The following is a 23,317-nucleotide window of genomic DNA, read 5'->3' as shown; positions in this document are numbered from 1 at the left end:
GTGACATTTTATCAGTTGCAACATTTCTGATATCTTGTAAAGGAACCGAGAACAATGAGCTTGACAGTGTGGTGGCCCTTCTATTATTACAGGTTTCACAATTATTTTTTGTTCCTCCCCTGCATATTTTTCCCTCCTAGAATCTCTTCATTTCCAAACAATTTTCAAGTTCATTCCTTTATTTATAAATAATAAGACTACACATTCAACTAAATAAAAAAACAAATATGACTAAATAAAAGTTTCCGATTTTTGTTATTTTTTCTTAATAAACCACAGCATATTTCGACGCCTGCCATTCATAGAAAACTGCGACTCCTGCGATGCTCCAAGCGATAATTGATCCGAAAAATGAGATATATTGAAATGGGACAATCAACTGCTGACGTGGCAAATAGTGAGGTCGGGCGGTCCATAGAAGGAATCCGGAGACCGTCAGAGACCCGGTGGTAAGCATCTGAAATTTTTCGGATTTTTAGAGTTTTTGGTTTTTTAGAATTTCAAAATTTTTAGAATTCTAGCTTCGAATTTTCATTTTCTTAAAATTCCTTATTTTCGAAGAACTCGATTTTTCAAACTTGTTTTTCAGACTTAAAAAAATCTACTAAATCTACTAAATTCAGTTCCGCCCCCTTTTGCTGTTTACTATCAAAAGTTCCTTCCCAACGATAAACAAAAGGGGCGGAGCCTATTTATAAACCCGTACCGTAACCCAAAATGTTGCATTTGCTGATCTCAAGTTCGATTCTCTCCGCCAATAAAAAAGTGCCACGTGGCAAAAACTGAAAGCCAGAGCCATCAAATTAGCAGGTCCAGCGAATTCTCGTAGATGTTTGGGTTCTCGAAAAAAGTCATCATGGAATCTTGTGTATTGAAATATGAATACAGTGTCCACAAGGATCAGTGGTATGAGACACAATGCGATGATATGGGTTAGAGTCTTGAAATGCATAAATGAGCAGAGTTTAGGCTTCTGAAATTGTCAATCTTTTTTGATCTACCGTATCTCTCTTCTTGTAAGAGATATCAAAAAGTGATACACTGATAAAATATTTGTGATATTATGATAAACATTTTATTAGTTGACTACTCTTTGATATCTTTTACAGAAACCGAGACAGTTAAGCTCCAAGTGCAAGCATAGCGGAGGCTTAGCCTACTGCGTCGCCAGTAGCAGCCCTTGCTTTGATCTCAATTATCTAAGTTCTTGTAAAAGCAAAAAGTTGTCAACTGATAAAATGTTAATCATAAAATAACAAGTTTTTTATTAGTTGACAAAATTTTGATATCTTTTTCAGGAATCGAGATAATTCAAAACACAAACCTCATAGGCGATTTTCAGCGGACTTATTTTGATTGCCGTCCTTGTTTTTATTTCCGATTCCAAACTGTTTTCGGTACTTTGCGTTGTATCCATCGGGGGATCCAGCCCATTCGATATAATTTCAGATTCTGTTGATTCTTTACTCGGTGGCCCTTCCATTTCAAGACATAGGGACCCGGAGGTTTGAGTTGTGATTACTGAAAATTTCAAGTTTTTGATTTTTCGGGTTTTTGGATTCTTGGGATTTTTAGAATTTTAGGATATTCAGAAATTTTGAACTTTTCCGATTTTTTTAACTTCATAATTCTTAGAATTTTAGGATTTTTAGAATACTTAGAATTCTTGGATTGTTAGGATTTCCGCTTATTACCTCCACTTGCAAATGGTCGATCATCATAAGACATGGAAGTTGAGACATTGGTAATATCGGTCATTTTAAATTAAGAGAAAAAAAAGAAAATTTGCGAGTTTTTATAAAAAAGGAAACAAGATTTATTGGTTTTTTTGGTATTTTAATTTTGGTTTGACACCCACGAATCTTTTCAGATTTCCAGAAACAATTGAATTGGCTTCTGGAAATCTGTGTGAAAGGTTTTCACGTGTGCAAAAAATTTCAGAATCCACAAGGAACCAAAAGGTCTGATCAGAAATAGCGCTCCATCGAACCCTGAGACCATTTTTGTAAATTTCATGAAGAATATATAGTAAAAAAATGAATCAGATTTTTTTTGCCCTATGTACTTTAAAACGTCGCAGACTGTTTCGCATTTCGGTAGTGAAAAAAACTGTTTTGCATTTCGGTAGTGAAAAACTCACCGTGATTTTAATTGAAAAATTCAAGAATTAAAAAAACGTGGTTATGACCCTGGATGGCCCATTGACATCGGGAAGAGTACTATAAAGGTAGAGGGAAATGGAGATAATAATCAGTTCTCGCCTTCTCTGGACTCCAGAGAAGGGGACCCAGGGATCCGGGACAGGAAGCCCGGTCCTGGTTCCTTGGGTCCGGGTGGCCTGGATATGGGTGACCTCAGTTTGGGTGACCTGGGTCCTGGTGACCTGGCTCCGGGTAGCCTGAATCTGGCCGACCTGGGTCTTGGATCAGGGTGACCTGGATTTGAGTGACCTTGGTCCGGGTGAACTGGATCCGGGTGACCTGGATCCGGGTGACATGGATTCGGGTGACCTGGATCCGGGTGACATGGATTCGGGTGAGCTGGATCCGGGTGACCTGGATTTGAGTGACCTTGGTCCGGGTGACCTGGATCCGTGTGACCTGGATCCGGGTGACCCGGATCCGAGTGATCTGGATCCTGAGACCAGGAACCCCCGGTCCTGGGTCCCTCGGTCCCTGGGCTCTTATTACGGCAGAGATCATACTCGATTCTATAAATGAGCCAATTCAGAGCAAATTCTGAAGAGGAACCTCCTGAACCTTTTTATCCATATGTACCAAACACCCTGTTACCGAAAATACATGATTTCGATAAAATTAGTGTTCATTTCGTTACAATTCTTCATTTAAAAAAAGAGTTAAATCAATTAGATCCCTGCTCCATTTTAATCACAGCCGACCGCTCCCGTGACATTCGAACTTCAGATGCTGAAACTGGATTATCCAAAATTTCTGATTCCGATTGAAGATGTTCAATCCAGGCACGTGTGATTCCGACTCGTGATCCTAAAAACTGCTCGACACGATCCCACATTTCACGTTCGCAGAATATACCCTGCAAATTCGATTTTTTTACCTTTTTGCTTTTTTTTTCTCTATCCCAATTCTGGATCTACAGTAATTTGCCGACGTCGTAAAATTACCATAACGCGATCAATTTTTCTTCAAACTACATCAAATTTTGATATCTCCGTTTTTCATGTTTTGAGCTTCAAAACGAGCCCAAACACGACTAAGCTCCGCCCATTTTGAAATTTCATTTTAAAGGCGCATGAAGGGTCCGATTTTTTGAAATTTGGCGGAACCCAAGCCCGCATTATGAGAAATTGATGTATTTAAATTGTGCCGAATTTGAAGCAAAACTGACTGGGCTACGATACTTTTCCAGAATTCTATTGCACAAAATTTTCACCTGATGACTCGCATGTTTCAACAAATGCAATTCACAATCCGGTATCGTATCTTTCAGCTGCACACCATGCTCATGCCCGACAATATAATCCTTCTCTCCGTGACAAATCAAAGTGGGCGACACAATTTTTTTGGATTTCTCCAGACTTGGAAACATATCAAACCACGGACGGACGACTGACGGACGACGGCAAGCTATACGGAAGAATGAAGTGAATGGAGCAATTAGGACCAGCGCGGCGACCTGCACATTAGAATTTCAAAGTTTGTTTTTCTCAATGGAGCGTATTTTCTTAATATCCGTACCTTGTATATTTCTGCTACGTGTACCATGGCAGCCGTCCCCAAACTGAACCCAATCAGTATGATCTTCTCCTGTGGATATCCCAATTGTTCCATAGCATACTTCACGACAGCCTGGAATTGTAGTATATAAAATTTCAAATATTTTTATCTAGAAATTCCGAAAAATTGGTTAAGGATAAGGATCACAAAAGTTATGGATCACCAACTTCTAATTTGCCAAAACTTGGTAGGGTGTATTACAGCTCATTTTCGACAAGCAGATCAAAATTCCAGTTAATATGTTTGATTGCATGAATGTAGTGCATAAAATTTCACACATTTTGATATAAAAATCATATACATTGGTTGAGAACTAAGAAAGTTGTGAGCCATCCAAATTCAATATGAAGAATGTTTGTTAAAGTAGAATTAGAGCGCATTTTCAATACGCAGATCAAATTTTCAGATATTATGAACAATTACAATAATGTAACTCATTAAATTTCACATATTTTGACACAAAAATCATAAAAAGTGGTTGAGGATTACAAAAGTTATGAGCCATCCAAACTTGGATCTAAAAAAATGTGTGAAAGTATATTTAAAGCGCATTTTCAATACGTATATCAAATTTTTAGTTATTATGTTATATTGCAATAATGTAACTCATAAAATTTTACACATTTAAAAACCATGAAAATTGATTGAGAACTACAAAAGTTATAAGCCAAGCTAACCTCAATCGCCGCATAGACATTCTTCTCATTTGTGGTTCCTTCCGAAACACCGTATCCAGGATAATCGAAAATCAATAAATCACATTGTAAAAAATCAGCGATATCTGCAAAATTCGGATCCATCATCAGACAACACCCGAGATCCGAAGAATTGGGTTGAGAGAAAATGATGAGGTTCGGAGACCGAAGTCTCTTCCGATTCTTATCCCGATGTAACCAACGAATCGATTGCTCACAATACAATTCCATTGCACATATTTTGTGCTTCTCGTCATACGGTAGTGTGAAAACTTTGCATCGAAGAAGGTGATAGAAGACATCAACCGCTCGAATTTTGGGTCGAATCATTTGCGGAAGACAAATCGACAAATGATCGTGACCATCCGCTTCGCTAGCCTTGAAGCACGCTCGACGAGTGGTACCTGGAAGAGAACATGTGGCCGAGTTTTTTGTATTTCTAGGCCACACCTTTGACAGCAATCAAATAGTAATATCTGCCTTTTTGTGGACAACAAAACACCAATTTCCGGAATAGTTTCGGTGGGTACGGAGGTAGAAGAACGTAGAAAATCGAGACGATCACTATTAGAATCTTCCAGAGAATTCTCCAAATCGAGTAGTTTCGAGATGCCACGTCACTCCATAGCTTTGAATCATGGGCGGGACAAGCGACTCGGCGAGCAACATTCAAACAGACGGCTGATTGGAGATTTGATACAATTGTGGCGTAGTCTTCGGGAGCCATTGTGGCGGAGAGCTGGAAAATGTGCGAGTTTTAGTTTGGATGACTCATAACTTTTGTAATTCTCTACCGATTTAAACGGACTTTGTATTAAAATGTATAAGATTTTATGATTTACATTATCACAGTTGACCGCAACATTTGAAAATTTAATATACTCATCGAAAATGCGCTCTAACGAAATCTCAATAAATTTTTGTCAGCTTGAATTTAAACGGCTCATAACTTGTGTAATTCTTAACCAATTTTTTTTGGTTTTTGTATCAAAATGTGTAAAATTTTCTGATCTACATTAATTAAATAAACTTCAAAAATTGAAATTTTGATCTACCTATTGAAAATGTGTCCTGATAAAATCTCAACACATTTTTGTCAACTTGAAATTGGATGGCTCATAACTTGTGTAATTCTTAACCAATTTTTTTTGGTTTTTGTATCAAAATGTGTGAAATTTTATGGTCTACATTATTGCATTCAAACAGTACACTCGAAAATTTGATCTACCTATTGAAAACGCGCTCTAATGAAATTTCAACCATTTTTTGTCAATTAGAATTTACATAGTTCATAACTTTTGTAATTCTCAACCTATTTTGACGATTTCTGTACCAAAATGTGTCAAATTGTATTTTTGAGCAATTCGTTTTATCGCGAACTATTGCCCAACTCACACTATTCTCTCCCATGGGAACCGTACTTGCCGATAGATGCAGTTCTGAGCATAGGCCCGCTGTTTTACGTTCATGTCTGAAATTATTTCTAGAAATTGCTAGAAATTCAAAATTAAGCCAAGGTACCTGGATTCGTGTTTGAAATTTGCTATCTTCGGATAAATCATTTTGTAGCTAAACTAGAAAATAATTAATTATTAGACTGTCGAGTCAACGTCTTTTGGATCCCACATAGATTTTCGATGATTTGATTTCCAGAGAAAGAATAAAAACGTGGCACCAAGTTGTGGATGGATAGTTTTATATAGGTCATATAAATGGATAGAATTGAGAAGCAGTTAACATGGCAATAGTACACTTCAACTTTGAGCCAATTTATCTCGGTTACTGTAAAAGATATCAAAAAGCAGTCAACTGATAAATTTTTTATCATAAAATCAAAAACATTTTATTAGTTGCCAGATTTTTGATAGCTCTCATAGGAACCGAGGTGATTTAGCTCAAATATGAGAGGCCTTTCTATTACAGGTTTAACGGTATGGGATAAGGATAAAATTAATATTAGTATGGAGACTGGACCATCTTTAGAAACTCGATCTCCGTCTTATTCCATACTCCAAAAGTGAATAGCAGTCCTTGAACCTTAACAGATGCCACATGACCATCGGTTCGTCTGACGACATATGCGTGGCTGGTGATTGGCTCCGTATTTGGTTCGAAACCAAAATCGACATATCTGAAAAATAGTATTTTCAGTTTTTTCAGATGATTTAAAATTTTTTGCCATTTCGATCAGTGTAAAAATGCAGTGTTTAGCTTCAAAACGAAGCAAGTTATGGACAATTTCCCAAACTACCGTAGTCCCATTAACATCTAACTTTGAGCCAATTTATCCCGCTTCCTGTCAAATATATCAAAAATATGTCAACTGACAAAACATTACTGATATTATAATAAACTTTTTACCAGTTGACAACTTTTTTATATCTTTGATAGAAACCGAGATAAATTGGCTCAATTTTCAAAAATTTGTAAGGAAAAAAAAATTTGTTTTGAAATTTTATGCTCTTTAGATTAGTGAAAAAATCTGTTTTCAACTTCGAAACGAAGCAAATTATAGGCAATTTTCCAAAATACCGTAGTTCCCTTAACTTTTAACTATGACCCTATTTATCTCGCTTCATGTAAAAAATATCAAAAAGTGCTTAACTGATGAAATATTTTTGACATTACAATAAACAATTCATCAATTACCAACTTCTTGATAACTTTGACAGGAACCGAGATAAATCGGCTTAAAGTACGGCAAGGATAACTTACACTTTTGGCAGAGTGTGTGTTGGTGGTTTATCTTCTTCATCAATACGTCTCGCTGAAATTAAATTCAGAAATTGCGGCCCGATTGTTTTCGAAATTTCGACTTTCAAATACTCCAGATTTTGAAATGTTTCTCCAGTTATCCATTCATTCACAAATCTCCACAATTCCAACTCCAAATCTCCACCACTTGTCCATCTTAAAAACACTTGTCTTCCTTGAAAACGGCTGAAAATATCAGGAACGGTAGGTGAGTGCTGGGTGACTTTAATTGATTCAGCCTCATAGAGTTTGGAATCCGGTCTGAATGGTTCGGTTGTCGTTCCAACGGACATATTAACTCTCTTCAATACAGGAGATGAGGAAAGAAAGATGTCAAAGTTTTCCATATCAGCAAAGTTTCTGCCCAGTGTCAAATTGCAACTCAATGATAAGTTTTGTAGTTGTACCATTGGATGATGGTAGTCGCTGGCCAACCAATGATATTCAACAGAATCTTTGAATAAATCCAGAAAATAGTTATGAATCGCTTTGATAACAGATTATCTGTCGTCTGGGTGATAAGATGCAGCTGGAAAACCGTTGGACATTCTGGAAAATGAAAATTTTTCTGACAATGAAAAATGAAAATTGATTCAATATAAGGGCCCCCTAACTTTTAACTTTGAGCCAATTTATCTCGGTTCCTACTAGAGATACCAAAACGTTGTCACCTAACAAATCGTTCATCATAATATCAGAAGTGTTTTGTCAGTTTACGAAATTTAGATATATTGTATAAGAATTGAGATAATTAGACTCATACTTGAGGGACCCTTCTATTACAGCTAGCTTACCGAAAATCAATTATCTTCCCAGATACATTCAATGGAAAATAATCCTTTTCGATGGTGTCCTCGCGCTCGACAATTTTCATTAACAACTGCATAAAACCTTTGTAGCTAATATAAATAAATGGTTGACTTTTGATGAATTCCCTTAGTTCTTCGGAGACAAACGAAAGCAGAAAAATGTTTGAAGATTCCATGTTGTACAGTATCTCCTTTCGGACCACATACGGAAATTTGAATAGTTTCATTTCTGGAAGTATAATTTACAGGAACGTTAGGATAGGATATTGGTATAGAAGATGAATAAAGAAGGGACTTGTAGGGTGTCCTTGGCTAGTCAGGACACTCATTCATTGGCCAAGGGGACAGGAAGGGACCAGGATAAAGAAGAGGCGTAAACAAAATGACAAAACCGATTGGTGTTAATCTTGGAAGCGCATGAATCGCTGTTCGAACGGTATTGAATCTCTAGAGTTAGAGATCCATCTGGAAATTTATCAAAACTCGGTTTTAAAGAGTCGTATATACCGCAAAACCTGTAATAAAAGGGCCTTCACACTGTCAAGTTTGAGCTCAATTATCTCAATTTCTGTACAAGATATCAAAAATGTGTCAACTGATTAAACGCTTCTGATAATATGATAGACATTTTATCAGTTGACAACTTTTAAATATCTTTGATAGAAACCGAGATAAATTGGCTCAAAGTTAGGGAGCTGTCTATCACAGGTTTTACAGCAGGCAGAACGAGTATTAGCATCACTTTCAGATTAATGTCTACATAAAAATTGAGTCAAAAAAATCTGGTGAAACCCAAAGGCAGAATTTGTACGGATCTGCAATAGGTATAGAAAATGAAGATACCTAATGACTAGGCAAGAAAAAGGACGCCTATTGGGGGTGAACACATTAGCCACTTTGCCCCGTTCGTTGTGACCCGACCTTCCTCTTCTGCTTTGTTTACGCGATTCCTATTTCTTCTGGTCCCTCTTCTCCTAGGCACTCTTCTCCTAGTGGTTCGCAGGGAACGGAACGCGGGAACACACATACACAAATCGATTACTCATAAATTAAGTGTTCCCGGGCGCGCCCAGAATTCAAGTTCACATGGGATTTTGTGGCACATGTGGGAGGACGAAAATAAGAACTCAATTTTTAAAGAATGTTTCGATTCCTCGATGTAGCCTTGGATCCTGAGCCTCCCCGGGAGATTGCTTGTAGTAGAACTCTTGAGGATGACGGAGGTCCCAGAGAAAGTCTGTCTGCCCAAGGATTAATATGATGTCATCTGCCACGTCATTAGGAGCATTTTCTTATTTTAAAAGCTTTGAATGAAGAAGACAAAGATAATAGTCTGGGATTCATTGAACTATTAAAACATATATATTTAAAAAACAGATTAAACAAACAAGTAATAACAATAGACTTTAAAAATCGACTGCTTCAATAGAAGTTTGGAAAATTGTCCATACCTTGCTCCGTTTTGAAGATAAAAACTGTATTTTTGCACTAATCGAAAGAGCATAAAACTCATAATAAGATAATTTCCAATTATTTGAGAAAAATTAAAAACGTATGTTATTTCGATTAGTGCCAAAATACAGTTATTAGCTTCAAAACAAAGCAAGTTATGTACAATTTTCCAATCGCCTTTACTTTCAACTTTGATCCAATTCATCTCGATTGCTGTAAAATTGAACTTGCCGCCTTCCGGGCCTTCCGGCCCTTCGCAAGTATACAGAATAAAGTAGTAGAGCTCATCATACTCATAAATCTTCGAATTGGGATACAAAAATGGAACAAAATTATTCATCAGCATTATTAATTGATTCCTCGAGCGCCATAATTTCCCCCATGAGGTGTTTCTTTGCATTCACGAATGGAGTGCCGGAGTGTTGAATATCCTAAAACTTCATATTGGTTTGTAAACTACTACCAAGTAGCTCTGATATTCCTACCTCGTGCTGTGGAGTTTTTAGGTGAGGGTTGAATCGGGCATAGTAGTCCACCCAGACTTGAAGAACACAGAATGAGGGATTCACATAGAGAACTTTTTTGGTTTCTGAAACAATACAAGTTTGCGAAAGTTATTTTTAGACTTCACACAAACGTCGCACTCTGAATATTGGATTTGTGAACTTCTCCTTGTTTTCCAACACATACGACCACAGCGATATTGTTGTTTCCGCACATTTCTGAAGTATGTCAAAGCTTATATCTTTACTATTAACTATCACAATGTATGTGTCCGTTTTAGCGAGATGACGCCCCGATTTTCCGTTTTCGAAATTTCGATTTTGAAGCCTTCTGGAGACGTTCTTTGGTTTCGCGCCGAAGGCGCACCAGACAGCTGTTTGAAGCGCCGGAGGCCCGCCAAACAGGCTGGTTGACTACTAAACCAATATTACTCACATTATCCAGTAATCTAATTTTCTCCGAATTGAACAAGAACGTTCCGTATCGACAAGAGTACAGCTCATCAAGAATATAGATTAGCAAATCTTGTGTGAATTCAAAAGCCCATGGGAACTGACGCATGATTTGCCACACGCAGTCAAAAAATTGAACAAAGATTGGTGATCGTTCGCCATCCCCGTGCGAATCCTCTCCGTGACCAATTCGTTGCCCAAACTTGTGTCCAAAGCTACACCACTCTTTTTCAATCAGAACTATGAATCCTTCAATCGTTCTATAATACGGATCTAATTGAATCATTGTCAAAGATGTTAGTTGGGCGGTGCGATCCCATCCATCAGAACAGTGGACCAAAATTGACTGTTTCTCAGTATCCACATTGAATACAGCTTTTAATGCTCCTTCCAAAATGCTTTGCACGTGATGAAGCCACTTAGTTCCATCCAAGACTTTGTAGAAGTTCTTCTCATCGACACGCGGCAGAAGAGTGCTGACCATCCGTTTCAGAGAATCACGAACGACGTGGATGTTATGAATGTTGAGGAAGGTGAGCGACGCTGTCGTGTAGTTATCCTCATATCCTCCGCCTTTTGCTTTCATCAGCTTTGCATTGACTGCTGGGCGAGCATCAAGAATCAGAAGTTCACGGCAGTTGGCATTCGCACTCATGATATTTGCCAGGTGGCTTAAATAGCATGATTTGATTATCTAGACTAAAAATATTAAACACTCACATCTCATCCTCAATGCACTTTTTGCTAGCAAGTCCAGTCATTGGTTGGGAGCATCTGCTAATCGAAGCCAGTGTATTTTGATCAATCCAACTGAGAACCTAAAGAAATTAAATGAACTCTGATTTTTAGATAGATCAAATTTACTGGAATTCTTTCTTTGCTACGATATTCTCCAACCTTTTTCAGAAACACCTTTCCCTTTTCCACTGTTGCTTTGGGGATTACGAACTGGAAGGAACATGAATTGAAAATTCCAGAATTCCACGAATTGTAACTTACGACTCTTGGATAGGTCTCACTGAACTTGTAGTCTTTGTTGATGTCAACCTTTTCCCAGAGACGTGACGAGGAGATTCCGAGACGCTCGTATTCCCCTTCTGCTGAATATATCTTCCACCCATCGCTTATTGATCGTGGAGATTCTGCTGCGTGCACAAACGCGAACAGCGGCTGAATTAGTTAAATGAGAAACTAAATAAAACTTCGATAAATACAGTGGCGAGAAAGATTACATCCTCAATTGACTTGAAATTTTGCATGAGAATAGCTATAAAATCCAAAAACATAAAAATCGGTTTTTTGAAAATTTCTCATTTTCAGAATTTTCGGAGAAGTTTCAGATGTAACAGTGGTCCAAAAATCCAAAAAAAAACTTTTCTTTCAGAATTTTTTCTGGCTTTGTCCAAATATGCGCCAAAAAAGTTTTGAAGAATTTTGGAAGTCGGGCTCTCGAGTTATGATGCTCAGAGCACAAAAGGTATGTGCCGGCATTTTTGCCATAACTCAGCTGAAAATGTATTTTTGATGGTCAAAATTTCACAAATGATGCATTTTGAGTTGCTTTTTTGTTTTATGCCAAAAGTTTTTCAATTGTAGAAATTTTTTACTATTTTTATGTTCTCAAAACTATTTTTTAGGTCAAAAGAAATGAAAAAGTTTTGTTCTACAATTGGAAAACTTTTCGACAAAAAACTAATAAACAACTCAAAACACATCATTTGTGAAATTTTGAGCATCAAAAATACATTAAAAAACTTGTTTGGTGCATATTTAGACTTTGAGAATCATTTGACATCTGAAATCGAAGCGAGAAAAATTTCTGGAAATTTTTTTTTTGAATTCTCTGACCACTGTTACATCTGAAAATGCGAAATTTTCAAAAACCCGATTTTCATGTTTTTGGATTTTACAGCTATTCTCATGCAAAATTTTGAGTCAATTGAGCAATTTTGAACAAAGTTATGAATGTTCGAAAAAACTCTCCTCACCACTTCTCGCCACTGTATATCTACACTTACGAAGTTATGAGAAATAGGGAATGCATAGCGATTCAGTGCATCACAAATACTCTTTCGATTCGAAGTGGGTAGGCATGCGAATTTGTAGTTTCGATAATCTTTGCAAAGCACGATAAACCCATAATTATCGTCTCTTCTCATTGCAGCACTTCTTGATTGTCCTCCAATTTTTTCTACTTTCGAAACTTGTCCGAGAGGTACATCAAGCTTCCATCGCTGAAATTCTATTAGGTTGTTCGGAAAGTCCTTTCCATTTTTAGCGTCAGATTCGTTCGATATAAAAAAGGTCAAAACGATGTCAGATAAATTGAAGATAATGACCATTATTATCAGTGACTATCTGCCAACGTCCCACCAAATTGTGGATGCCTTCCTTCCAGAACTCCGGTCACAGCGCATTGAAAATCAGGTCAACTCATTTTTGACATCATGCTTTGAAGTGAATTTTTTTCAATCAAGATGTCGGTAGAAATGGCTGGATAGGGGGTAGTCAGACAGTACAAGGTTTGGACTGTACTGTAGATAAGACAGAACCGTTTAGCCGTATCCAGTGAGATCGATCTCCGTTCTACTTCCCGCATGAGGTTGCGAACTTCGAGTTTGAAAATAAACCTTTGTGTTTCTCTCCAATGGAGATCCACATGGAGTCTGAGTTATGTCACCTGACAAAAATAGGTATCGGTCATAAAAGTGACACCATTATCTGGCAGCTCCCAATACTCCACTCCTTGGTAGACATCCATGCCGAAAACATCCCATTTTTAACGTTAATTACACGTTTCGGGACGTCTGGTGGTTGAGTGCCTATGTCAACCTACTTGGATTGTTGTTTACCAGCCTGTTTGCCGCGCCTCCGGCGCTTAAAACAGCTGGATAGTGCACCTTCGGCGCGATCGAACCTTTTTATTGCACTGTGCGTCGCTCCGCTCCTCATTTTTTGATTTCTCTTTCCAAATGAATGAAGATGAACTTCATTTTTTGATTCCCACGTTTTTGAGCTTTTGAATCTCCGTTTCTAGCTAGATTTACTGAATTTCCGGTATTTCTATTCAGAAACTCAAAAACTCTCAAACTTCCATATTTAGATGTCTACTTTAAAATACGAAAATTCATAAGTTTTGTAATTGTGAAAAGTTTTCGAAATTCTGAACATCAAAACTTCAGAATTAAAAACATTCATGAATTCAAATTCCAAAAACTAGGAGATTCAGACTTGAAACTTTTGCATATTGAAAATTGAAGAGTTTTGGAACTGCCACATTTTTAATTAACTAATCTCTACAACTCCAATTGTCTAACTTTTACAATTTTTGAATTTAATTATTTCAGACTTTTCTTACTTTCAAATTTCTAATATGTTTTTTCCTGAATCTAGACTTTGAAAAAATAAGCGCTGAAAAAAGGACTAAAACTCGAATATTGGAAAATCAGAAACTCAGAAATTCAGAGAATGGACATTCAAAAATTCTAAAGTTCTTAAGCAAGGCTGTCGGAAACAGGGCCGCGGCCGGCCGCGACCGGCCGTGATTGAGGCCGTCGGTATGTTACCGTGACAGTCCGTTCTGTCGAAAATAAGCTCACCCAGCCAAAAACTATCAGGGCCCCTAGGCCACCGATCCTACCTATTTCAGAAGTACCTAAACTAAAAATGCCTCAGCCCAAATTCGAAAATTTCGAAAACGGCATAGTGGTTTTTGCACATCAAATTAGTATTGCTCTTTTCAATTTGTTGTTTTTCTACTTTTTTATTTGCTTTCATCTACCGTACTCCAAATAATGATAGGTTCACACTCGAAAACTCTTAAAAATCGAAAAAGAGAAATTTTCAAAAACGATGTCATTACTAAAAGTATCCAAAAAAGAAACCACATTCGCCGAATAATTTTTTTTTGCGTACTTCTAGACACCGTATCTCACTGCACGAAAATAGGAGAATCATCTCCGTTGGGGTGTAGACACTATTAGACCTCACCAGCATACTGATAAAACGACAACTTCCTCGCTTTTATCCCCTTCAAGAAAACGAAGTTTGAAAACAACATATCAAAAGTGGAAAGGACTTTCCGAACAACCTAATATTTTGAAATTGTATCTAGTTTTTAACGAAAACTGTTGAATAAAACTCACTTTGTAATGTTTTCCCCCATGATCTCCAACAAGAAAAACCATTCGGTACCTGGTGATGACGACTTTTCCGGGAAACTTTCCGAATGGACCGATGTATGCGACATTTTTTTCTGAAAATATAATTTATTTTTAAAACTTAAAAAATCATAATCATCTACCTGTCCAAATAACGCTTTCTGCTGCTAATAATTGGATGTCGATTGGTTCTTGAAGTACTGTTGAATTGGAAGCTGAAAGGGATGAAATAGACAACATGATAAGTGATTGCTATGTGACTCACGCCCTCCGATGTCACTACTATTTCGGCTGTTGTCAAAGTTCGTAGACATATTGGTTAACTGCCCTATAAAACAATTTTTTAAATGATGACGGTTTCGGTCGATAGGGTTGGGAAAAGAGGATAGTGCGGGGAGAGAGGAGACACAGGCGTACCGAGAATGAAGCAAACATACGCTATGTTTCACATCAATTCCTGTCACAAATTCACGCTGACAGAGAAGAATTACAAATATTCCCAGCAATGTGTGATTTTCGAGCCGTTCGAGATAGGTATTCGAAAAGTATTCGAAAAAGTTATTCGAGTTTTATTACGGATATTCGAATAACATTCGAATAATTTTTCGAATATTCGTCGAGTAGTTGTTCGAACAAATTTCTTCGAATAGTTTTCGAATAGTTCCAATTTTACATACCTTGATGAAAAAACCAACATTTCTGGCTGTTTCGTTTTCCCCCTTTGCAAAGGAAAGTCTGTTTGTCCTAGGATTCATATGGTGTCATCTGCCTAAAGTTTTGAAACTAGATTCTGTATATTTACATTAATAGAAAGAGCATAACATTTTGAATTACCTCAAAAAGCTAAAAAAGTTTTTCACGAATTTTATGTTCTTTCGATTAGTGTAAAAATATAGTTTTTTGGTTCAAAACGAAGCATGTTATGGACCTAACTTTCAACTTTGAACCAATTTTTCTCGATTTCTGTAAAAAATATATAAAAAATCAACTGTTAAATTGTTTATCTTAACATCAGAAATATTTTGTTGGTTGACCCCCTTTTGATATATCTTTTAGGAACTGAGATAAATGATCTCAAACTTTAGAGGCCTTTTTATTACAGGTTTAAAGGTATAAGATAAGGATAAAAATTGATATTAGTATGGAGACTGCACCATCCTCAAAAACTCGTCCTCTGTTTTGCACCAATGGAGTTTAGGAATTCAGGAATTTCATCAGGGTCCCAGCTTAGGAAATTTTTGTTGACCTCCAAGTATTCCAGCTTCTGAAAAGCTTCTCCTGATTTCCACCTACTTACGAATTCGATTAAATCCATAATTTTGCATCGATGGCATTTGACAACTGCCTGTCTTCCTTGAAAATGGCGTAAAATAGCACTAGCGGATTGTTCGCCTTCAATTGATTCAGTCTGATAGAATTTGGATTCCGGTTCGAATGAATCTTCTCCCTTATCAACCATATGAACTCTTTTGGAAACAAGATTTGAAGCGAAAAAGTTTCTGTTGTTGGTCATGTCTGCAAATCGAGAGTTCCGAATACTGCATACTGATAAATTTTCAAGGTTTGGAATTCGATCATCGTTCTCTCTCCAACCATATCCTGCTTTCAAATGATACTCCAAAAAACTTTCGAAAAGATCCAAAAGTAGTTGTGAATAGATTCAAATACGGATTCTTTGCCATCCCGTTGATAAGATGCCAGGAGACAACGATATCGAAGTCTGTAAAATGGATATAGAATTGCACCTATCTCAGTTCCTGTGAGAGATATCAAAAAGGGATAAACTGATAAAATGTTTGCCATAGTATCGGAAACATTTTGTCAGTTGAGCACTTTTTGATACCTCTTACAGTAATCCAGATAGACAGGCTCAAAGTTTACAATGCAACTCACTGAAAATAAATAATCTTTCCATATACATTCAATGGAAAATAATAATTCCCAAGCAGTTTTCGCTCTACCATTATAAAATCCCTTTTAGTTTTGGAGGGAATATAAACCATCTTTGGACCCATCCAAAAATAGTTGTACACCATAGAACTGATACTTTTGAATCTTGTGATTTGATTATTTTTCTAATGTTTTTGGAGGCGAAGGAGAGCATTATTATAACAGAATATTTGATGTTGAGGAGTATTTCTTTTTGGACCAAATACGGAAATTTGGATAGTTTCATCTTCTGAAAATACACATTGCAGAGACTGGAAGAATAGGAATCTAAGAGTGAACGATCAGAAAAAAGGAATGCGGAAAAGATGAGGGGACACCTTGGGACCAAAAATGTAGGGGCAAAAAAAAAAATGTATGTGGACAACGGGACCACAGACAGTCCGCCCATCTCGGTCCTCTTTCCCACAAAATTCTGCCACTCAATCAACGATGGATTATCTAGATTTACAATTGTTCTCAACGAAGCTAGCTAATTCAGCTTATCTCAGAAGGGACACCGCCCAAAGAAAATGAATTAGTTCGGAATACAGTTAATATGTTATACTGTAAAAACCTCTCTTCGACAACGCAGCTACGATAAAACCTGTAATAGAAGGGCCCTTCATTTTTGAACCAATTTAACTCGGTTCCTGTCGAAGATATTAAAAAGTTGTCAAATGATAAAATGTTTATCATAACATCACAAATATTTTATTAGTTGAGAAATTTTTTATATCTCGCATGGGAGCCAAGAAAAATTAGCTCGAACATGCGGGCCCTTCTATGACAGGTTTTACGGTAGGTCAGTAACTTTGGTGGCCTAGAAAATTCATTTTAAAATATTCGGCCGCTATAGTAGATAGTCTAGAAAGGACATTAGGTAAATGTTGGGGGTATTCACTACGATGACAGAGGAAAATCTTGTGAAGAAAACTAGGCAATGTTGACGTTCTCTAGTAGTCCACCCAAACTTTGTACTTTGAGCTCAATTATCTCGGTTCCTGTGAGAGATATCAAAAAATGTTCAACTAATAAAATATGGATGTTATTATGATAAACAATTTATTAGTTAATAACTTTTTTATATCTTTTATAGCAACCGAGATAATTGAGCTCAAAAAATATAATGCTTCTATTGCAGCAGCCTTTTGCGCGCGTTTTGTTTTTCAAACGCTTGTAGCTCAAAACACGAGTTAGCTATCAAAAATTTGTCAATTACAAAGTTGTTTCAAATTTTATAAGCTTTATTTAATCAGTTGACACTTTTTTGATAGCCCATCTAGTTATTGAGATATAAGCGTTTAGAGAGAGCAGACACTTGAAATTTCGGAAAATCCTTTGCGAGCGGTCTTCTGATGAATAGAAGACGTTGACAACCTGAAAAATATAATATCCAAACTTAAAACGTTCTGAGCTTCAAAATGAGCTCAAACACGACTAGGCTCCGCCCACTTTCAAGGGGTACTGTACCGGTTGACAGTTGCTGGCCGAACTTTTCCATCTGGTGGCCTAGGTTTTGCTTTTTTTTCGCTATTTAAACATATCTAGGTGTGTTTCAAATGTTGAGAGCTTTAAAACGAGCCCAAACACGACAAGGCTCCGCCCACTTCCGGGTCGGTGGCCTAGACATCCCCAAAACTAGGCCACCACACTTTTTTGTTCGAAAATTCAACAAAAATCCAACTGCTTCATTTGTTCTCATATACTTAAATTGCTGACAGGTAAAGGTTAATAAATAAGAGGGCTACTGTATAAAGAAAGAAAAAAATTAGAAAAGTGAGAAATTCGAAATCAAAAAGGAACGAGAAAAATAAATAGCTGGCCTAGGGATCCTCAAGGAAAATTAGTCCCCGGACTCATGGGTATAGCGTTGGTGAATAATAGGAGTTTAGAATCGTTGGTAATATTAGTCCGGGGACTAGATTTTCCAAGCTAGGAGGTTTCTAGGCCACAGTGTTTTCATACATAAAATAGACTTCAAAAAACGGGGAAAAAGAGGGGAAATGGCATTTTTAACAGAAAAAATGTTCAAAAAATTTGGAATAGAGCAATTTAGAAGCGTCCCTGAGTGGCCTGATTGAATGCCGCACCGGCTGCCGCCTGAGTGGCTGCCGCAGTGGCTCTCTGGACGCCAGCATCCGACATGACACCATTCGTGAACTCCTGACGAGCCTTGTCAATCGAGAAGCCGGCTCCACGATACAGGCGGTGCACTTTGACCAGTGCGGTGACCATTCCGGTCAGGGCGACGGTGAAGGTGATGGCCGAGATGAGCATCAGAAGGGCGATTGGGACAGAAACTGAAAAATGTTTGGGATTTTTAGGATGGGAATGTGCTGAAAATGGGGGTGGAATCGCTGGAATTTCAGCTAAAAATTTTGGCTGAAAATCGAATTTTTTTCGACTAATTTTGTAGAGAAAAATGGAGGTTTTTAGCCAATATAAGACTTTTTGGAGTCAAAATTTTCATTTTTAAGGCCAAAATTTGAGTTTTAATAAAAAAATCGAGCTTCTCCTAGCCAAAGCCTGGATTTTTCGGGACAAAATTTGTGCATTTTTAGACTAAAATAAGACTTTTTGGATTCAGAATTTTGAACTTCCAGAGCTAAAAATCAAGCCTTTTTTTCAAGAATGATCGTGATTTTCAATCCGAATTCCGAGATTTTTCCAGCCAAAACTGTTATTTTTCGCGCTGAAAATAGCATTTTTCGAACGAAGTTTGAGAATTTTCGACGTCAAATTTGGGATTTAAAACTGGCTAGAAATCATATTTTTGAGAGCAAAAATCTTATTTTTAGAGAAAAATATTGGCTTTTTTGAGCCGAAATGAGCATTGTTGAAAGCAGAATTTCGATTTTTTGAAGTCAAAATTTTAAATTTCCACAGCTTAAGATTAATTTTTTTTCAGGAAAATTTCGCTTTTCAAACTTTTCAGGGACCAAATCTGAGCAGTTTTAGCGTCAAATTCGGGATTTATAGATAGAAAAATCGGTATTTTCTGATCAAAATCTAGTCATTTTTGTGCCAAATTTAAGATTTTTGCGATTTATCTCTTAAAACTCTTACCCTTAAAAGTGTCCAACGCATTGATCCATCCACAAGCGTAATTCGAAAGTCCCAAAGTTTGAACGAATGTAAAAATGCAATGGAAGAATAGAACAAAGAAGAAGACCATGAAATTGAATGAAGAGTCATTTCGGAATGCCTTGTAGACGGGACGGAACCAGAAGAGGAACGAGCATGGTGAGAAGAGTGCCAGTTGGATGCAAGCCAAGAACAACTGGCCGATGGATCCTCCACCCCATATCATATAGAACAGAGAGGCTACGACGTTGACGACCAAGGCCAGAACGTAGGTGAGGAAGACGTAGTAGGCCAGGGTGACGGTTTTTTGGAATTGCACTGGAATCTCCACTTCGATGTCTTGATAGAAGCATGGCTCGATTGGAATGATCGTTGGGAGTGGGGGCCAGTTGTGTGGGCGTGGCGCGTTGTTCGCCGCTCCTGTGTTCACTGTAAAACATGAGGTAATTAGTAGATTTTAATAATTTTTATATGAAAATTTTGTTTATTTACCAGCTAGCTGGTGGGCCTTCGGCGCGGTTTAACCTAGTTTTTTTTTGCTGGTTCCTTGCACCGCTCCTAAATCACATCTGGGAAGTTCTGGAAGATTCTGGAATCTTTTTTTAAATTCCAGCAAAAACTTTCTAGTTTTCTGAACGTTCTAGAGGTGGCCCAGGATGTTCAGTTTTGGCGGAAATTTAAAAACAATTCCAGAACCTTCCAGAAGTTTCCCGAAGCCATTTTTCGAAATTTTTTCTTGAATTTTCTACATATTTTTTTCACATTTTGATGAATTAAAAATTTTAAAACTTCGTTTAAAAATCCCCTTTTAAAGCAATTTTTCGAGAGAAAAAATTGATTGTTCCTTCGATTGTTTGCAAAATTTTCAAACCTTTTTAGGTTTTTCAGCTATTTTCAAAGATTCTTTTTCGATTTTTCCGGTTTTTGTTGTCTGAAATTCGGTGTTCGTCGAGACTACTGTAGGTTACTGTAGTAGTTATTGTTTTGCAAACCCATTCNCGTCAAAATGCATCTCATTCCAGTAATCAAATTTTCACGAACGCCGTTCCATCGAATTTCAGCCAACAAAAACCGGAAAAATCGAAAAAGAATTTTTGAAAATATCTGAAAAACCTAAAAAGGTCTAAAAATCGAAGAATTCCAGAACCTTCCAGAAGTTTCCAGAAGCCATTTTTCGAATTTTTTTTGAATTTTCTACATAATTTTCCACACATTTTGATGTATAAAAACAGGCTAGTTACACTAATTATCTCTGATCCTTACAATTATTGGCAGCATTCGATCGTTGCCTTCTATCCAACTCCTCTTCTCTCATTCGCAATTCCTGAGCACGACGCTCCAAATCCTGTTGTTTTCTGAACAGCTCATCGTCCATTCCAGATTTTCCCGAAGTCGTTGACTGTAATTAGAGGGTAATTAGGGGGTAATTAGCGTTTTTCAGCTTTTTAACTAAAAATAGGTTAATTTTTAGAATTAAAATCACTTGAAATTCTGTATCTTTAGCTTTAAAGTTGGGTAATTTAGGTCGGAAATTTTCAAATTTCTTTTTTTTTTAATTGTGAAAATTGAAATTTTTAGGCTGAAATGAGTCAAGAAACATTCAATTAGCTAAAAATCAATGATTTTTTGATCGAAAAATACCAAATTTTCAGTTTTTTCTAGCAAGAAAAACTGCTCAAAATTAGAATTTTTCAAAAAATTTCACCTGGAAATTTGTCAAAAACTACTTAAAATACCCAAATCTGGCTTAAAATTTGCTAATTTTCAGCCTAAAATCACTGGAAATTCGGTATTTTTATCGTTAAATCAGCGTAATTTAGGTCAGAAAATTCTCAAATTTCTCTTTTTAAATTTGTGGAAATTGAAATTTTTAGTCTTAAATGACTCGATTAGGTCGGAAAATTTCAAATTTCTAGGCTTAAAATGTGTTAAATTTGAAATTTTTAAGCGGAAAATAAATTTTAAAAACGAAAATCTAGAATTTTCAGGCCCAAAATAAGTCGAAAACCACTACAATTTGACAAAAAAAAGTTAATTTTTGACATTTTTTCTGAGTTTTCAAATGAAAAAAAAATCATTTTTTGACTGAAAATTCACTCATTTCTAACCAAAGTCTAGCTCTAAAAACCTCCACTTTTACCTATTTTTCTACATAAAACAAGAAGGAAAAGGACTGCAAAAAAAGAAGCTTGAGAGCTCCCCGCCTTCCGCTCCCTTCTAATCAATACGATGCTGTGTAGAAGAGAAGGGCACCGCCGACGCCTTCTTCTCTTCTCCGCCTTTTTTTATTATTTGAAACAGAGAAAATAAAGAGAAATAGAGGGAGATGAAGGACCTGATGAGTGCTGGGTTGAGCTATATTTGACGATGAGGAGCGGCCGGCTCGATTCGCAAACGGATTGAAGTCTTCGGTACCGCCCGATGAGGAGGCAGCAACCGGTGCTGCTGGCGTCGCTTTTGGTGGTGGAGCCTGGAAAAAGGGGTTTGAAAGGCTGAAAATATGAAAGGGCAGCTGAAAATTTTTGCTGAAAAAAATTTTTTTTTCACAAAAAATTTTGCACTTTTTTGACTAGATTTCGACCTAAATAAGCTGCAAATTAGTCTTTTAGGCGAAATTTTGGATTTTACACGATTTTTTTAGAGAAAACTGCCCCTAAAATATCTAATTTTAGACCAAAATTTGAAGACACAAAGCCTACCGCAAACGGATCAGCAAACGGATTGTCCGACATGTCGATTATCGATTTTCTACCCTGAACTTTAAAAAAAAATTTTCATAGATTTGGGTCAAAAAAGTAATAAAAAAGGCTGAAAGAAAGAGGGAAAAGAGGAGAAATATTTATTTATTTTATTATTCAACACAGAAGAAAAGGGAAGCGAGAAGGGTTACGAAATGTAAACAGAACAGAAATATATTGAGTCATATCTTATCTTATCGATTGAATTCTTTTTTCTTTTTTCGGATTTTGATAAGACGAAAACTGTGAAACAAGCAAAAAGAACGGGTTTTGCAGGGTGTGATAATGATGCGTTCGCTTTTTAGACAAAACCAATAGAAGAAAATCCGGTTTTTAAAGTTATTTTTTGAAGGAAAAATGAGATTTTCGAACTGAAAAAATTCAAAAAATCGACAAAATCAGTTTTCGTGGCGGTACTCCGAACAACTTTTAAGAACGTGCGCCTTTAAAAATTTTGTAATTTTTGAAGAAATGATTTTTCGGGTGTTTTTCTTGTGAAAATTCGACTGAAAATATGAGAGAACATGAATTTAAAAGCAAAAAAATGTTTTAAAATCGTTTAGGAAAAAAAAATCCGGTTTTTAGAAATTTTAAGACTAAATTTCAAAAAAACCGGCAAAAATGGTATTTCGTGGCGATGATCCAAAAAATTCTTCATAGCCTGCGCCTTTAAAGTTTTTGTAATTTATTGAAAATTTTGATGTTTGGGGGTTTTTCTTGAAAAAATCCGACTGAAAATAAAAGATTATATGGATTTCAGAGCAAAAAAAAACACTTCAATCAAACAAAAATTTGAGTTTCTTTAAAGTTTTTAAAGTTATTTCAAAGGCACAAAATCAAATTACAATAAAAATTACCCTCTGTGCCTTTAATATACGGTAATTTTGTGTGAAAACCGGGGGAACGGGTAATAGAAAGGATTCCACATTTCACATATATTACGAAATACCATTAAAAAAAGTCCCTTGAATCCAAAGAGCATTCT

At 36.6% G+C, this 23,317-nt stretch overlaps 5 protein-coding genes across 5 annotated transcripts; all 5 read right to left on the bottom strand.

Moving 5' to 3' along the window:
- Window positions 1-265: 265 nt before the first annotated feature.
- CBG22223 lies at window positions 266-1,758 on the bottom strand (the record flags this gene model as incomplete). The annotated part of the gene is made up of 3 exons (XM_002638934.1): window positions 266-457; window positions 1,325-1,521; window positions 1,695-1,758. The coding sequence occupies 3 exons, from the start codon at window positions 1,756-1,758 to the stop codon at window positions 266-268; spliced, it is 453 nt and encodes a 150-aa protein (XP_002638980.1).
- A 1,104-nt stretch (window positions 1,759-2,862) lies between these two features.
- On the bottom strand, window positions 2,863-6,012 carry CBG22222 (the record flags this gene model as incomplete). The annotated part of the gene is made up of 7 exons (XM_045242144.1): window positions 2,863-3,054; window positions 3,358-3,654; window positions 3,717-3,827; window positions 4,433-4,854; window positions 4,901-5,189; window positions 5,846-5,921; window positions 5,972-6,012. 7 exons carry the CDS (start codon window positions 6,010-6,012, stop codon window positions 2,863-2,865), a joined length of 1,428 nt encoding a protein of 475 aa, XP_045097513.1.
- A 1,149-nt stretch (window positions 6,013-7,161) lies between these two features.
- CBG25188 lies at window positions 7,162-7,614 on the bottom strand (the record flags this gene model as incomplete). The annotated part of the gene is made up of 1 exon (XM_045242140.1): window positions 7,162-7,614. The coding sequence occupies one exon, from the start codon at window positions 7,612-7,614 to the stop codon at window positions 7,162-7,164; it is 453 nt and encodes a 150-aa protein (XP_045100500.1).
- Window positions 7,615-9,797: 2,183 nt separating this feature from the next.
- Window positions 9,798-14,895, bottom strand: CBG22220 (the record flags this gene model as incomplete). The annotated part of the gene is made up of 10 exons (XM_045242136.1): window positions 9,798-9,896; window positions 9,951-10,054; window positions 10,103-10,187; window positions 10,405-11,115; window positions 11,286-11,369; window positions 11,421-11,591; window positions 12,440-12,655; window positions 14,567-14,676; window positions 14,725-14,796; window positions 14,847-14,895. 10 exons carry the CDS (start codon window positions 14,893-14,895, stop codon window positions 9,798-9,800), a joined length of 1,701 nt encoding a protein of 566 aa, XP_045097512.1.
- Window positions 14,896-18,562: 3,667 nt separating this feature from the next.
- Cbr-scm-1 lies at window positions 18,563-22,326 on the bottom strand (the record flags this gene model as incomplete). The annotated part of the gene is made up of 5 exons (XM_002638931.1): window positions 18,563-18,810; window positions 19,577-20,023; window positions 20,858-20,993; window positions 21,930-22,064; window positions 22,294-22,326. The coding sequence occupies 5 exons, from the start codon at window positions 22,324-22,326 to the stop codon at window positions 18,563-18,565; spliced, it is 999 nt and encodes a 332-aa protein (XP_002638977.1).
- Window positions 22,327-23,317: the final 991 nt, after the last annotated feature.

Source organism: Caenorhabditis briggsae (genome assembly GCF_000004555.2).
Source record: "Caenorhabditis briggsae complete genome, chrI, whole genome shotgun sequence".
NCBI classification, from domain to species: Eukaryota; Metazoa; Nematoda; class Chromadorea; order Rhabditida; family Rhabditidae; genus Caenorhabditis; species Caenorhabditis briggsae.
This window is presented reverse-complemented; position numbering and strand designations above follow the sequence as displayed.